Below are 16,928 nucleotides of genomic sequence, written 5' to 3'. Positions count from 1 at the left end.
TAAACCACTGCTCCTATGGAATTCTGACTGGAGAGTAAACTAAGCAATATTGTGTCTATCCAGAACAGTTTGCCAATATAATACTATGCTGTTGGTCATTTGCTTCAACAAAAAGAGCTCATCATTCTTTCTTCCACAAAAAATTTCAGCTCTTACCCCTGTAGTATAATCTGGGAAACTCATTTATCAAAGACTTGCATATAGCCCTCTGACAAAAAAAAGTTCATATATAGCAAAAAGGTCTACTGGCAGTGTCTTTAATTTAAAATTATGCAGTTAGCATATCAAGTTGAGCCTACTTTTACCCTATTTAGTATTTGATCGATATGACTGAACTCTGCAGTTTTGTAAAAAAGGAGAAAAAAATATGCTTAGGGACTGCAGCTACAACAGCGACATAAAATAAATTACTACTAAAAGCTACAGCCAGCAATACTACTCATTTATGGGACATAACACACACGCCGTGTTTAAACCTGTTTTTTAAAAGAGTTTCTCAAACCATTGAATTGCTTTGAAAACAAAATCTGCTGAAAGTCACTGGAATTTCTGCTTTTAGATGCTGGGAGAACTTAACAGTGAAGGGGCTTTAATTGTGCTCCTGAAGTTCAAGAGATCCATTCTGCAGACTGTATTGACTCTTTAAAGTTAATAGCAGTAATCACATCAACTTCAATGAAAGTCTGACCTAATCCTTACATAGTTTTGTTCTCCCAGCCTGTGCACATGGAAGAAAGCAATTACAGCCTCTCCTATCTAAATCCCTGATTGTTTCACTAAGAGCCCTTGTTATAATTTTCTGCCTTACATGTTTCATGTCCCGCAAAACACCTTGAATCTTGACGAATGGTTAAATGGAATCAGACTCTATTGGAGCAACATTTTCTTAAATGGGAATGAGAATATGAAGCTGCATATGATCTAATGCTACGGTAGTTCCTTTTTAGAAAGCGAGCCATCACTTTTAGAATTTAAACCATTCAGCAGTGGATCCTTGGTTGGTGGATTTGTCTATCGAGGCTGCCAGTCTGAAAGGCTCTATGGAAGTTATGTGTTTGGAGACCGCAATGGGTACGTTTCTTATAACTGATTATTACTTATAAATTCATGTAAGGTATATTTAGTTATTGAGCTTCCTTTATAAAGAAACTCCAACAGTCTTGTCTATTTTGCCAATTAGCAGTGTGACAATGCAGGTTAAATTCTACATTTGGAAGTAAAACAGCACAGCATTCTAATGAATGGCTACATATGTAATATACATGATCCTGGGGAAAAAGTAAAAGGACACAAAAAAAAAAAAAGTAAAAGGCACTCTTAAGATTTTAGTTCCACAAATGTTTATGTGCATTGTTTACATTATGATGGGTTCATCGTGGAACTGTTTCCCAAACAGGTCTAACAAGCAAGACATTGACAACTTTTGGGGTTTTATGCAAACACCACTGATGGAGCAAAATGAATGGGCAGAGTCTGCCCATGCCCAACAGCTCAGTCTTCACAATGGCTGTTAGTAGAGCTTGAACCCAGTTTTGAAATCTTTGGATGACAGGAAGGGAAATGCTGTGCTTTTTAAGCATGTGAAAACAACAAGCAGGAAACCATAAGATGATGAACTGCAGAGATTTATCTATGGAGCCACCTGCGGCAAATGTTTTCGTGTATGTCTGGACAGTGAAAACTCTTCTATTCAAAATGTAATATAACAATTTGCTTTATGTGTTTTTGAATATAGAAATTTTTTAACACTGCAACAGAATCCTGCAACCAAACAGTGGCAAGAAAAACCCCTCTGTCTTGGCAACACTGGTTCATGTAGAGGTTTCTTTTCAGGCCCTGTCTTGGGATTTGGTGAAGACGAATTAGGTAAATAGAAAAAAATGTTATTAATTCATATCCCGTATCAGTAATGCCTAGTGAACCCTTCAAAATTGTAGTAAATGTTTGAAAGGAAAACATCTAAAGGCTATCTTTCCTTTGCAAAATGTGGCTACACTGATATCAGCTACAACTTATCAGCCGTGTAAGAAATGAGAAGAGAATGGGTTGTTGGAAGGGGCACAGGTTCTTACTGTCTCACACATTCAGTGAACTGTGTCACCCACTGTGACACCAAGTGCCCTATATTTGTTTTTATTCCCAACATTACAGACTTAAGGGGCAAAGATACTGCATGAGCACAATGATCTCCCTCTTCTCCCTTCCTCTCCAATTTTATTTTTTTAACTAATTCTATATATTATGAAACAAAAAATGTTCATGATAATCTATCACATTGCAGCATCAATTTGGGGGAAATGCTAATTTTAATTTTCAGATAGCAATGATTCTGTTGTATATTTCAGTGAGTTTTTCTTGTGACTTCTTTTTAATCTCATCTTGCAAATACAGCTAGATCACAAAAGTCATGTATTTGACATCTCAGGAAAGAAGAACTAATTTATGGCATTGCATTTTTCACAGGTGAGATTTACATATTATCAAGCAGTAAAACTATGACACAGCCTCACAGTGGGAAACTCTACAAGATCATTGACCCAAAAAGGTGAGCATCACATTTCTCACTAGAACCACTCTTTCTTTCAACAGTTTAACAACAAAAGGTAAATGTAGCACTTTCCAAATAGCTGGATTACACAATATTGACATTCAACAAGAAAGGACATTCTCAGGGTGGGGGACTTCCTAAGAGCAAACACACAAGCAGCAGCAAGTAGAATAGATTCACTAAAAGTAGCCTCTGTCTCATGGAAAGTGAGTGTCAGAACAACAGAGGTGTAAACAACACTAACTTCTGGAAATTTTCATTCTAGCATAATGCTGCCCACCTTTCCACCTAGATTCACATTCTTTGCATGTTTTCATACAAGTGTAGACATATTTAACATGGAAACCCATGGATCAATACAGGTAAAACATCCTACTGCTAGTTCTAAAGGCAAATGACTTGTGGGTAGATACTCCAGAGGTTACATAGCAGTGGAAGACAGGTGCTGAAATTCTCCTCAGTGCTACTGCTCTCTTCCCTGCCCCTGAGGTGGGACAGTGCACAGAGAAGTTGGCTCACAAGGCTGGTACTGCCTTACAGCACTTGCTCTGGATACTGGAAAGCTGCTACAGAAAATAATGTGAGCTCTAGCCAGCAGACAAGCCATACCTGGTCAGTTCCAGCTTCACTTCCTCAATTTCAGTTTAGCCATAATCTCAGGGGAACAAATTCTGTCCTTCCCAAACATCTCTTTTGTTGCATAGGAGATACCACAAACAGAGAAGAGTACAGTGGGCTGAATCCTCAGTGGGTGTGACTTGCCACTTCTTACTAGTTTTCAATATCCTTCCATACCCCTGGATTTACCTGTTTGTCCCTGGGGAGGTTTGAAACACCAAGGGAAACCTGTCCTGGGACAGTGTGGCAAAAATACACTAAACTCTGTAACAGTTCTTAAAGCCCTATTTCCAAAAGGCTTATAAATTCCACTCAAATTATTTCTGAGAAACAGAACTAAGATGTTTGGCTTAATTAGTTAGACTAATTTACCAGTTGTAAAATTAGGATAAATGAAAATTATCAAACAAGAGTTTCCTTTCTTCAGATGATAACTCTCAGGTTTTTTGGAAAACAGCTAGAGCTATGAAAATATTAGGGAATCTGGAAGAATGCAAAAACCCAGTCCCCAGTGTGAGCCAGGGACCCCAGGAACAGTAAGAGAAGATGGCTGGCAGATACTCACTTTAGCTGAGGAACACCATTTCCTTGATGACCAATCCTGATGCTCTAATAGACCAAGGCAGTGCCATGTCAAGGTACCAAATCCATCCTGCAAAACCAAAAGCAGTGAGCACAAAATGAGCAGCCATCAGAAATGAAGTTTTTCACATTAATTTCTCTGACCCCCTCATACCCTGCAAAAGCAACTGCCTATTTGCTCACCATCTGGTTCAGCATGTTTCTCTATTAGCATCACACATGGTTAGCCTTGCATTTTTGGTTTTGCTATTGACTGTTGAAGAGAGGAATTGATTTTCTTGTCAGAATTTAATTTCTGAAAATTGTTATTGGTAAACAACTTAATTCAATTATAAATTCATTAAAGTGGATGCACACTGTACTGTAAATTACTGTAGAGTTTCAGTGTTTTATAATTATAGTATCCCAAACCTATGGCAAATAATTTGGAAGCAGATGTTACTGCAGGTTAGTGCAATCTGCCAGTGAAGTTATTACATATGTTTTATTTATGCTTTCTGGTATTAAAAACATTTTTTTAGAACAAAACCTGCCATTCTTACTGGGATTGTTTAGTCTGTTGGTGTATTTTTAAAGTGAATTTTACACCCTAAATCCACTATTAGTATCTAATTACACGGGGCTGCCTTGTTTGACCTCAGCTTTTTGTTCTTGTTACCTCTTCCAGTAGGGTGGTCTTCAGCTGACATACCTGAAAGGCCAGACCTCCCATTGCTGCACTCACGGTTGGCTGTTTTCATGTATGGAAAAGGGTCAAGACTGTGTCTGGTTACTGGTGAAAGTAACCAGAAAAATATAAAATACTTCAGTAAATTGGCACACAGTTGAAATTAAACAGACTGTGACAAAGGGATATAGATTTTGGTAACACTTTTTGGAGACAGGATCATTTTCATTCAGGCAAATTTTTGAGTTTTGTTGTTTTTCAGTTTCACACCATTGCAGGCTTTTAACTGAAAGATAATGACTTGCTTCCACAAAACAACATTGCAGCTCTATTTACCATTTCATGATGATTTCAAATCACACATGTAAATGATTTTTAAAATTCCATGGCTTTGGCAATGTTCATGTAAAGATTTATGAACAAAATACTGATTTTTTTGCACATGCTAATTTTTGTTTCCTGCTAATATTGTGTTGTTCCTTTTTAAGTCTTCCCCATGGTATAGGCCATACAAATACATCAAATATAGGAGGTAAACCCTGGTGAAGTAAGCTTTCTAGGACACAAAATCAAGATGTGACATGCAGGCTATGAGCATCAGGCATAAATGAAGTCATTAAAGTACTGATTTGTCATGTCTTAGGAATTCATTACTTACTTGGAAGACTCATCAATTTACAGGAAGCACCTTCCATACATAAAGCACTGCAAAAGAACAAAATCATCATTATTCCTTGTGGCAGCCTCTTGCTGGAAATTAATAACTTCCTGCAAAACCCAGTGTTCTGCCAATGGTCCTTAATATGATGCTACAAGCTTATGAAATTATTCTTTTATTTTAAGTAATGTTACATGATGATGAGCAATTTAATTTCTTTTGATCTTCGTAGAAAACTACTGCATGATCAAAGTTATCACAAACACAACCATGACCCTCATTTCCTTGCCTAAAATGTGGCTTAAGGAGGAAACCCACTTCTTGGATACTGCTAGCCACAGCAAAAAATTCAAACAGAGTGGGCAGGCTGAAACATTAGATCAGAGGATAAGGATAATCCAAAGTACCTTTTGCATTGGCCTCCAATAATTAGCAAGGGAAAAGTCCTATCCTAGAACAGTCTATCACATGGGATAAAAATGAGGTGTTAAACAAACTGATAAATACTATCAACACAGAGGTTCTGAATCCCTCCAACATCAAGGCACTGTTCAAAGCATAGCATTCAAGGTATCACAGGAAACTTTACTTCAGTTCCTCCAAATACTTCTTGTCAATAACTAAATGGTCTCACATCAAAAGCACAGAATTAAATAATCCCTATATTTGTAACAAGGTACTTACAACAATACAGTAGCACTTGGGAGCTCTTAAGACAACAAAGCAATAATCAGAAACAGAAAAGTTAAAAATGAGTGTAAAGACCAAGTATGTGAGCTGCTGCAAAATCATAGAATACCACAGAATACCATAGAATAGTTTTGGCTGGGAGGGACCTAAATAATCATTCAGTTCTAGCCCTGATGCATGAGCAGGGACACCTCCAACTAGGCCAGGCTGCTGAAAGCCCCATCCAACCTGGCCTTGAACACTTCCAGAGATGAGGCATCCTTAGCCTACCTGGGCAACCAGTCTCACCACACTCACTCTAAAGGATTTCTTCCTAATGTACACATATACTACCTGTTACCAAAATCAAGTAAAGTTAAGAGTATAGGTCATAGCATATTTAGCTTTGAGATGGGAGGAGATGTGGGAAATCCTAAAAATTACAAGCATGTAAAATCACCATTAGGTGAATTAGATAAAACAGCAGACAGAAAAAGAACTTCCTAAGACTGTGTCTTTGAAAAACAGCCATTCTTTGATGGTTATAAACTGCTATCACAAGTAAACTGCTTTCCAGGGTTAGGACCTATTGAGAAAACATAGAGAAAAAACACAGGTACCTCTCAACTAAAAGGCAGGATTAGTCAGATGTCCTGAAGGGCAGCGCAAATAGACTAAATTCATAAACTAAATTCATTTCATAAACTGTCTTTCTGACCAAAAGAGAAAAAAAAAATTTTTTTCTACATTCTGTTTTGTGATTTTTTGGTCTTTCTATTACTGCAAATACATACCAATATCAATTAGGAAAAAAAGGATGAATGTATAAAAAAAATAACTAGGTACAATGACACAGAACATGTGTACAGGTACAAATATCCCTGTTAATCATAAAAGAGAAAAAAGGAGACAAAGCCATCAAAAAAGGTAATAATTTTCTAGCATAATGAGAGCAGAAAATCAGCTGAAGGGAATACTAAAATGCGTATTTATTTAAGAAGTGTCTGTTGATAGGCTCATATCAGCTGTAGTTTAAACTTTATTACCAGATGTTCTTTGAAAACGACAGACAGGGACAAGCCAAGAAATAAGAAAATGAGGCATGGCAGGTGACAGGACAGCCATGATGTGGCTTTGCAAGTCTTCTTTTAGAATATTTCTGTCATGAACACTTTTATCTCTAAGTAAATTACAGATAACATTAAGGAGTTTCAGAGAAGAGTACTCAAACTGATGGACAATGCAAAAGATTTCTATTTCAAAGTTGAGGCAAAACCCAGAAAAATTGAGATGGCTGCCACTCGGTGCTCTGTGCCCTGTAAATTTTTAAGTGATTGTCACTGTTGACAACATAATTCCAAAGGGAATGAATAATTATTGAATAATTATATTGACCAGGATGGCTCACTGGAGGCAGCAGATGATGTTCACAAAAGCAAGCAGAGCTTAAGTAAGCACCCTTACACACAAGGTTTCCTCTTCCTCTCCTTATAACACCTTATAGATCTGGATTTCAATGTGTTTCGTGTCAACAGCCAGAATAGCTGCTTTCCCTTGGATTGAAACTTGAACTTGATTCAAACCACCTTCCTCCTCTTTCATGCCCTTCCAGAATACATAATTCCACTTATCATCCTTTCCATCATCACCTTCTGGGATTTCCGCTGTCGGAGCATATTTCCAAGCACATTAATTTCAAACACTACAGGACAATATCGAGGTCATACCTAGTTTTGACATTGTTCAGGCTCTTTACAAAAACACTGGTGATTTTATTTTTTTAGCATGAGTCAAACGTGTTTGATGGTATGATAGCAGAACAGCTTTTATGAAAGTGCAGCCATCTTGAAGACTTCCATTACTATGGAAACAGAAACTGGGAAACACAGGGTGTTAGATAAATCTGCATCAAGCTACTCAGTTTTGGTTGGGTTACAGATGTACTCTGAAGCTACTATTGGTAACTCTGGGTAGAATGAACCTATTTTGTTGGTGAATGCTCTCACCAACCCAGGTGGGCCATATGATTTCTTTCTCTTCAGAAAGTTACTATCCCTTAAGTCACTTGAGGCAATGGAAAGCCAGAATTAATGTGTAATTATGTTTAGTTTAGCCGGAGCATGCAAAATTCTTATCTCATTTACCAACCCACACGTGGTTACTGCTCCCATAAGAGACACTAAAGAGAAATTAGAGCTTTTTGTGAATACCAGTCTAGAGAGTTTCACTTTACAGAAGTACTTCACAAAAACTCCTTTGTAACCACGATGGAAAAACCTAAGGATTTTTTTTAATCACATCACAGCTCACTGACTGTAAAAATTTTTGGTTTGTTTTGGGTTGTTTTTGGTTTGCTTTTTTTTTCCTTTTTTTTAAAGTCTTTCTAGCATTGGGTATTAAGGAGTTCTCACTTTTTATCACTTTATAAGGAAAAAACCAGCGCAGTTTATCTTTTGCTTCTTTTCTGGAGCCTGCAGGAAGCCTCTGCCATCCTAAAGAAAGTCATACATAATAGAGCAGCTTTAGCCCAGTAAGCCAGTCTCTCCCAATTCATCAGTCAAAGTGTTCTGCAAGTGGCCCCCTAAATTGATAAATTCCCACAGTGCCTGTTGACCCAGCTGCCAAGTGCTCATGCAGCAGGTGTTGTTTTCATGACCACCCTGACAGTAATACAAACTGTTTAGCAGTTGCATTGACCTCTTAGCTCTTAACATTGATACAGCCTTCACCAGGGACTAGTTTTCAAACAGGCCAGAATTTCTTAAGACTAGAGGTCACGAACAAGTATACCATATAAGAATAAATTTGATATGCTGCTGAGTTTAAATCTTAAAAGCCGTGAGGTTTTTTCCACATTATTCCCGTGTAGTAAATCTGGAGACAAGTAATGAGCTTTTGGCATGTCTCCCAGGACTAAAGGTATACTTTTTAATTTTAGAAGTTGTACCTGCAGAGATGCTATATTTATTCTATGACAAGTAGTAAATTTAGTCTATGACAAGCAGTGAAACAAAATTTTTTTTTCTTGACATTTTCCCTTATAAAGGAAAAAAGACAAACAACTGATGCACAAATTTTGGTGATATACTTAAGTATCACTCAAATACCTAATATCTTGTGTGCAGTTTCTTGAAGCATAACATTCTTTCCATGAATTTTGTACCACAATCAGGATTTCTATGGCTGTGTATGTTGCTCAGATTTAAACATCAGGAATTTTGTCTGGTGTTTGTTTTTTTGGGTTTGGTTTTTCGTTTTTGTTTGGGTTTTTGTTTAGTTTGTTTTGGTTTTGGCTTTGGTTTTTTTTTCCTCACTTTAATGGGAAAGAAGAGAATTCTGATATTGTGTCGAAGTCAGGATGGACGAATTCTTTTCTGTTCAGTACCATTGTATTACTGCTGAATTTGACCCTCCATTTGCATTGATTTAGTTATGTCTGAATTACAGGCTAGCAAAGCCAGCAACTAAATCACTCTTGTGCATTTAGAGAAACTGTGAAGAGATGCACTGAAAAAACCATGAGATCCTAAGCATTTCGGGGATGAGTTTTAATCTGTTAAAGCATGTTAGACTTCCATAACAGTAGAGGCTACTTTCTTATAATAGCTATAGTAATGCAGCAAAAATTATTTTACACATTGCAAAGTCAAAAATTCCCAGCTCACTGCACACTCCAGTGAAGGGACCCAGCAAGGGCCCCAGCCCCCAGTATAGCTTTTCCTCCATGTTCCATACATTTGGAGTTGTTACACAGTTTCATGAAAGCATGTTTTAACAAGCAAGATATAGTGTACTGTACTGTATATATGAACAGCTCTTTAAGATAACTAGAATTGTACAGACCATATAAATACTCATTATCAGCTACATTTTTGGCTGACTTTCTGCACACCAACTAGTGCTTACTGTAAGAGTAATCAAGCTGTACCCTTTAGAGTTTTATAGATTGAGGGAGAGCAGGAAAAAATTCTCTCCAGCCCACAGCGTGGCTTCATCTATTCCCCCCCCATTTTCCACGTCAAGAGACACAGTGAAGCATTAGTTATGTAAACAAAATCATAGGCCTGTCTAAGTGCTGGAAAGATCAAGTCCTGACTGTCAGTTTCAAGACTTATGTTATCTTTCTGAGATTCAACTTATCCAGAGCCTGAAAATTTCCACCCTCCAGAGCCTTAAGAATGCAAAGTGTAAGTATTGAGGGGCAGAGACTTTCTCTTGATACGTGTCGGTACCATAACAGCATTCAAATCCTGAGAAAGAAGCATGGCTTTTCCCACAGTACAGCTAAGGAAAACCAGTAATTCTTCTTACACACAAGAAGGATTCTGCTGCAGCTGCATTTGTATTCCTCTTCTCCTAAGGCACTCTGCCAAAGAGAATTTTTTCCATCTTTGTTTCTACTCCACCCCACCATTAATAAATGTTATCCGAGACTGATGAGTGCAAGTTATTGATTGATGGTAGAATAGAAGGCAAGGTTAGATTCACAATTACCAAAAGCACTAGAAAACTTTAAATCATAAAACTGACCAGCCATGCTTGGCTAGAGACCAAAAAGTGCAATTTCTGCCTCTTTAATTAAATACAAATAAGATAATATTAAAAAAACAACATTTATACCAGGATTATCACAGACTAATATTTTACGTCTATTAATAAAATAAATAATTATCTTCACAAATAAAATATATCTGTGACTTATGAGGTCATTCTTTGCTAAAGATATGCCCCTGGAGCTCATTCCAAGAGGTGCTCCAGAAGCCTGAGGTTATGCTTCCTGCTAAACACAGTACTCTACTTCTGTTTAAACAAGAAAAAGAGAAGACTCCCATTTAAAGTAACTTGAAATAAATGGGCTTTAACAGAGACAGATGAAGAAAGAATGTTGTCTCATATGTAGCTGGCTATAAAGTAAGCAACTCAAATTTAGGGTTCTGTTTCCAGAGGTAGGGATTAGAACACAGATCTTTTTACTTTAAATCTGAGCAAATATTCACTAAAAATCATACAGTTTTGTAGAACTCCTTCCAAAGCAGCATTGCCTTTGAACGTCACATGTAATTTTTAAGTGCAGGAACAGTCGTAACTAGATCATATGTAATGCACTCATTACTACAGAACTGGAATTCCTTGCAGGTCAGAAAAATAATGCATTATATTTAAAAGACAGCTGTGGAAATAAGCAAGCACAAAACCTGAAAGAAAGGGTTTCAAATGTGCTGCACGAAAGGTGTCAAAACATGTTTCAAAGCCCTTAAATAATACAGAACCTTAAGTCTGCTCTCGGAGTGCTTTTGAAATTAGAACTTGGTGTTACACTAAAGATGCATATACACATTCTTTCTGTCCTAGACACCTTTGGGGAACTGCTTCTTCTGTGTGAGTGTTTAAATAACCACGGTAGCAATTAAGACTGAGCAGACAAAGTGCTGTGGTGGAACAAACCAGTGAGCCTGGACACTATTACTCTGCTTCTAAGGAAAATGCAAGAGTCCCTCTAATGTACCCGTAATGAGCTTCATGCCAAAATGGAGGGAAAATGTAAGCCCAGTCAGCTACTAAGGGCCTTCTATGACATTAGATATGAGTGCTAACAAATATTTTTACCCTATGTCAGGGTTTGGGCCCAGCCCGTACCAACCAGGCCTCTGCTCACTCAGCCCCCACCCCACTGTGGGACAGGGAGGAGAAAATCCACGCAAAGTCTCCTTGATCAAGACAAGGACAGGGAGCTTTGCATTCCCCTGTTACAAAAACCTGAGAAGTTCAGCTTGGGAAGGAAAAGAACTCATTTCATGTACAAGGAGAAAGAGAAAACAGGGCCACCACCTTTTCCCTGGGCCTCTGGCATTATCCTCTCTCCTTCTCCTTCTCCTTCTCCTTCTCCTCCTTCTCCTTCTCCTTCTCCTTCTCCTTCTCCTTCTCCTTCTCCTTCTCCTTCTCCTTCTCCTTCTCCTTCTCCTTCTCCTTCTCCTCTCCTCTCCTCTCCTCTCCTCTCCTCTCCTCTCCTCTCCTCTCCTCTCCTCTCTTCTCCTCTCCTCTCCTCTCCTCTCCTCTCCTCTCCAGGTCTCTTTTTCCATATTTTTTGTCCTTTCCTTTTCCCTTTCTTGAACATGTCAGTGGCAGAGGCACATCCAGCTTCCCAGATCTGCTCGGCCTTGAGGGACTGGAACCGGGGGAGCTTCAGCAGCTTCTCACAGGAGCCACCCCTGTGACCCCCCTGCTGCCCAAACACCACTGCACTGACCCAGGACACTTATTTAACATTACTCTGAATGGCCCCATTGTGCATGGAAATAGCTTTTTAAAATCCTGCAAGAACATGGGCTTCATAGATATCTTAGAAGCCATGAGCTCAACTAGTTGATTTTATTTTCTTTAGCTTAATTTTTGCCGTTGATATTTATTCTGATGTTGAAATGGGAGATGAACAGGATTGCCTAATTTTCCTCCTCTCTTCTTCTGCCACTGTTTCCTGTACCTCCATCATACCCCTTCTTTCTCAAACTCCAATGACTATCCTTTTCTCCACATGGGAGCATCCATCCAAGATTTTAGTACTTGACGGGGTAATCAGTGTAAAAGTTTCTGGTCCAGCTCTTTGCATATAACTAGTGTTTTAGTGCTGATATCAGTCTAATGAACAATGTTATTTTTACTAATTCTTTCTCATACAATTTTGTTTTGCTTTCTTTGGATTTAAGATGGACATTTAGCCAAAGTTTCTCTGAGCTCTCTACAAAACTATTAGAATCTTTGTCCTGAAAAAATCAAGCTTAGGAATGTATGGCAGTAGTTCAAATTATTCCTTGAAAATGAATAATTTTGTACTTGTCACTAACTTAATTTGCCATTATGCTTCCACTCACTTACTTGTTTAGGTCTCTTGGGAGATCCTGGTATTATTTCCTCAACTTATTGTACTTCTACTGGGAACTTGTAGCACTACATTCTTTGTTAATAATGTTAATGGTTTGCTTTTGTAAATAAAAAAAGCTACTGGACAACCAAAATATTTTCTAGAGGCTGACAGAAAAAGATTGCATTATGTAAGATTTGGCATCAAGTTTTCCAATAAAAAAACTGTCAGAAATATTTTAAGTCAGCTGAACTAGGATCTCTTCATGCATATATTTCACAGAATCACCCAAAGAATGGCTGAGGTGGGAAGCTCTGGAGGGCACCTGCTCCAGGCCCTCTGCTCAAGGGTGGGCACTTACAGACAGCTGCCCAGGATCATATCCAGGCAGTTTCTCCACATGTCCAAAGATGGAGACTCCAGAGCCTCTCTGGAAAAACTGTGCTTAGTCACCTTCATAGTGAAAAAGTCTTTCCTGATGCTTAAATAAGCACCTGAAATGCATAATCCAAATATGATTTTGTGAAACTATAGAAATAAAAGATCTGCAATGTCAAACTGAGTTCATAGACAGAGGTAATAGTCTTGAAAGATTGTTATGTGTGTCATGATACATGACACAAAACTTGCTGTTCAGATCACTCTTCCCATCCTACAACTGGAAATAAAAATCACCTACAAAAGCAAAAAGATCCCATCCAATTCTGGACTGAATTATACGACTATTTGTGCTCTCTAGAGAAATAAGCCACCCAATCAGTAGAATTTAGCACATCTAATAATGGTATTATCTAGAGATATATGCTGCTTGTGATAGGCTCTTTAGCAAGTTGGTTTTGCTAGGTTCAAGCTTCAAGAATTGTCAGTGGCTATAATTTAATCTTCTAGAAGATCTCTGAAGGCAGTTATATAAAAGAATAGCAAATCACACTGTTACATATCCTTTCTATGTTTACCTCTGTTTTTGAGAAAAAAAGAACAAACGCCTTAGAACACAGATTTCTCCCACTGATAACACCATGAAAGAGAATCAGGCCTTTAATAATAATAAAAACAAAACAAAACCAAATTTTTTCTCCTTGACCTTGACTATCTGCTTGGTTCACATATATTTATTCAGGCCTTCAATCCCTGAAGAATGCAAAAGAACAGCTCAACCTGCACAGATCCTGACATCTGAATGCTCAAGGCACTGTCGGAACGGGCACTGCACTCCCACAGGAAAATGCTGCTGTAACCAAGGCTGGGAAGGAGAGTTCTGCAGAACTGGTTTGTATATAGATTCATAGCAACAACTGCAAAACCCAGTGACATGTCATAATCTGCTTTTAGTGATTTGCTGAGAAAAATTTTCAATAGATGTCATTGACCATCAGTTCTAGGACAATATTAAAGAAATACTGATCTCACGAATTGTAGAGTAAAATTACAGCTCTCTGATAGATAATTTGATAGATTCAATCCCACAGAACACTTAACAGGGACGTTCTAGGTTGGGCCTCACACTACTGTTATAATTTAAATAAGAAAAATTACCTTACGAGGCATCACTTTTCTCCTAGAGCTATTAAGAAACTCCTGAATAAAATCAAGAAACATGTTTTTTTATAGTGTATTATAAATCCCTGTAAATCAGTATTTAGCTTTATTTTAAGAAAGAACATTAAGCAACAAAAAGAAAAAACATACATATCACATTGCTATGAATATGGCCCAGAAAAAAAATACTTCTACAACTAAAGTTATTGATCATTAATTTTGCTAACACCAGCTAACACAAAACAGCATTTCTATTTGTAAAACTTAAGCAAGATGATTAACCTAGAACTCTACAGGTAAGTTGTCAGACATTTATAAAAGAGCGAGAGAAACTGAACAAACTGATAAAAGCTGTCAAAAAATACTCTGGGTTTGGGGGTTTTTTTGTTTTTGTTTGTTTGGGTTCTTTTCTAAAGGGAATTATTTTTTTTCCCAAGTGAAGTGATTCAAGAGCCAAAGGAGTGCACCTCTGTGGCAAATTGTAGTCTGTTCTGCTAAGGGAAGTGTGTAGTGCAGAACTCTGCACATACAAAGGGGTTCAGTACTTGTTAGCTTGTGGATGGCCAGGTGCTAAAATGTCATTGTTGAAAATGAAGCTGTCCTGAAGTGCCAACTTCAGGACTTTTTGGGTTGCCAATATAAGAAATGAGATGAGACAGATGAGCACTGCTTAAAGATCTAAGTGTGCTGTATGCCTTGTCCTCAAATGAGAAGGCATTTGGAGCCTAAGACTTTTGAGATGGGTGTTCTATGCAATCCCAAATCAAGCATGAATATGGGAACTGGACATTTTCAAAAATTTGCTATTCAAGTTTCAGTCAGTCCTGGGTAACGTCCTGTCAGACATAGAAAATTATTTCCTCTCCCTAATATTCTAGAACTTTGAAAAATATGGTTTCTAAACTTCTAATATTTAAGCCTCTCTGTTTTGCTTCCGATTCATGTGCTTTATAAGTTTAGTGAAGCTCTTAATGAACATGTTCTGTATCATTTTGGTTTGTGATGCTGAAACAAATTAGAAAATCACTCTTTTTTCACCCACAGCAAAATGTGACCCAGCCTGTCGACATGGAGGTGTCTGTGTAAGGCCTAATAAATGCTTATGTAAAAAAGGCTATCTTGGCCCCCAGTGTGAACAAGTGGATAGAAACATCCGAAGAGTGACAAGGGCAGGTATTCTTGATCAGATCCTAGACATGACATCCTATTTGCTGGATCTAACCAGCTACATTGTATAGTTTCTGGGACTATTTGGAAGCTACACTTTCAACGGGCATTTGTTTTGAACCCTGTCATTTTTAGAAGACTGTTATCCTGCAACAAATACCAGTGATTTGATTTGCTTTATTAATTTAAGTACAAAATCCATAAATGTCCAGACAAATTCTCTGTATGTGTGTAAATATTTCTGTCTGTCTCCACAGACATAGAGATACCCCATACGTGCACACATACCCTCGCACGCACTATCACAAACATGGTTTTACAGCTAGTGGAATTTTTTTTTTCTATTTATTTCTTCATGAAAAATAGTTTACAAAGCAATTCCACTGTAAAACACATTTTCGTCAAAGGACTTTTCTGATGTCTTAATGGATTCTTTGACATCCCAGAAATCTCCTGCCTGTACCTATCTGATTATAGCAACAAGAGAGCAGATTTTAAACATCGCTGAATAAACTGCTGGACTTTATAAAATCCAGTTGTAACAGATTCTAAGGTGAATTAACTACATCATGAGACAATATTTGACAACTCCTTAATGCATTCCTATCTAGGCAATTCATTGTAAGACTGTAACCTTCACCTTTGTCAATGTAACTCTATTACAGAATGTTAAGCATTTCTTTATCTAGCATAGATGCAAAAATCTGGTTATCGCAGCTTAATATCAAGATTGTTTCAAGTGTTTAATAATTAAATTATATTCACATATTTCAAAACCAGTCATCCTAGAAGGTCTGCTTTTTATCATATATTTTATTTAACAATGGGCACTGGGTTCATGTTACATATTTATATTATTTTATTTTTATAATATAGACATCACCTAGATGAGACAGCTTTACCATGTCCTGTAAAATACTAAAGTTACATTTTTCACCAACTTAATTGGAACGACGGGGAAAGAGAGAGCAAACACACTCTTTAATGTGTTGTGGATCTAATCTAGAAATGTATCCTTGTGTCAGCTTGTATTAATTTACAATGGATGAAAAAACACAACTGCCAACCAATCATAATAAAATTCCAGCGTATGTTAAAAGTGTTCATAAAGTGATTTTCACTGTAATAGGGCGGGCCAGATAAGACACAAGTAGAGTGCTGCTGATTTCACACTGAACAGAACCTCCCTGGACGAGAGCTCACGTGAGCACGTGTTGGCTGTACAAGATGTCACTTGTACAAAACATAAAAAGATTCTCACCAAAGGTGGTTCTAAATGTCAATGTTTCTTGAAGAGCTAACATAAAATTGAGTCTATGTAAATGTATCAATAAATATGGTGTACATGCTATAGTCAGGTTCTCTAAATATTAATAGTCTAATTAGATGTATCTTCAGAACTCACGCCCCCTTATCTCTAGGGTGTTACTGGCAGTTTCTTTGCTTACTACCTACTGACTATCAGATTTTCTTTGCACTACCTGGCCTTTATAAAATCTTGGCTATGAAGAGAAAGAAGAACAGCCACAGTGTGCACATCCTATGGTTCTCAGAAGCAGCTGCTCATGCTTCAATGCTTTACAACACTTTTTGGCAATAAGATCTAAAGGACTTTGTCCAA

General features: G+C 37.6%; 1 protein-coding gene across 1 annotated transcript in view; it reads left to right on the top strand.

The window, feature by feature from the left end:
• Window positions 1-16,406, top strand: part of HHIP (hedgehog interacting protein) — a 70,430-nt gene extending 54,024 nt beyond the window's left edge. The window contains exons 9-13 of the mRNA XM_071753739.1: window positions 948-1,071; window positions 1,736-1,866; window positions 2,464-2,545; window positions 13,722-13,870; window positions 15,185-16,406. Coding sequence (XP_071609840.1) covers window positions 948-1,071; window positions 1,736-1,866; window positions 2,464-2,545; window positions 13,722-13,870; window positions 15,185-15,378 — 680 coding nt within the window. The 3' untranslated portion in view covers window positions 15,379-16,406. The remainder of the gene's footprint in view (window positions 1-947; window positions 1,072-1,735; window positions 1,867-2,463; window positions 2,546-13,721; window positions 13,871-15,184) is intronic.
• The last annotated feature ends 522 nt before the right edge of the window (window positions 16,407-16,928 follow it).

The sequence above is a fragment of the Heliangelus exortis genome, chromosome 10 (genome assembly GCF_036169615.1).
Source record: "Heliangelus exortis chromosome 10, bHelExo1.hap1, whole genome shotgun sequence".
NCBI lineage: Eukaryota > Metazoa > Chordata > Aves > Apodiformes > Trochilidae > Heliangelus > Heliangelus exortis.
Note: the sequence above shows the minus strand (reverse complement) of the source record. Positions and strands in the feature narration are given on the sequence as shown.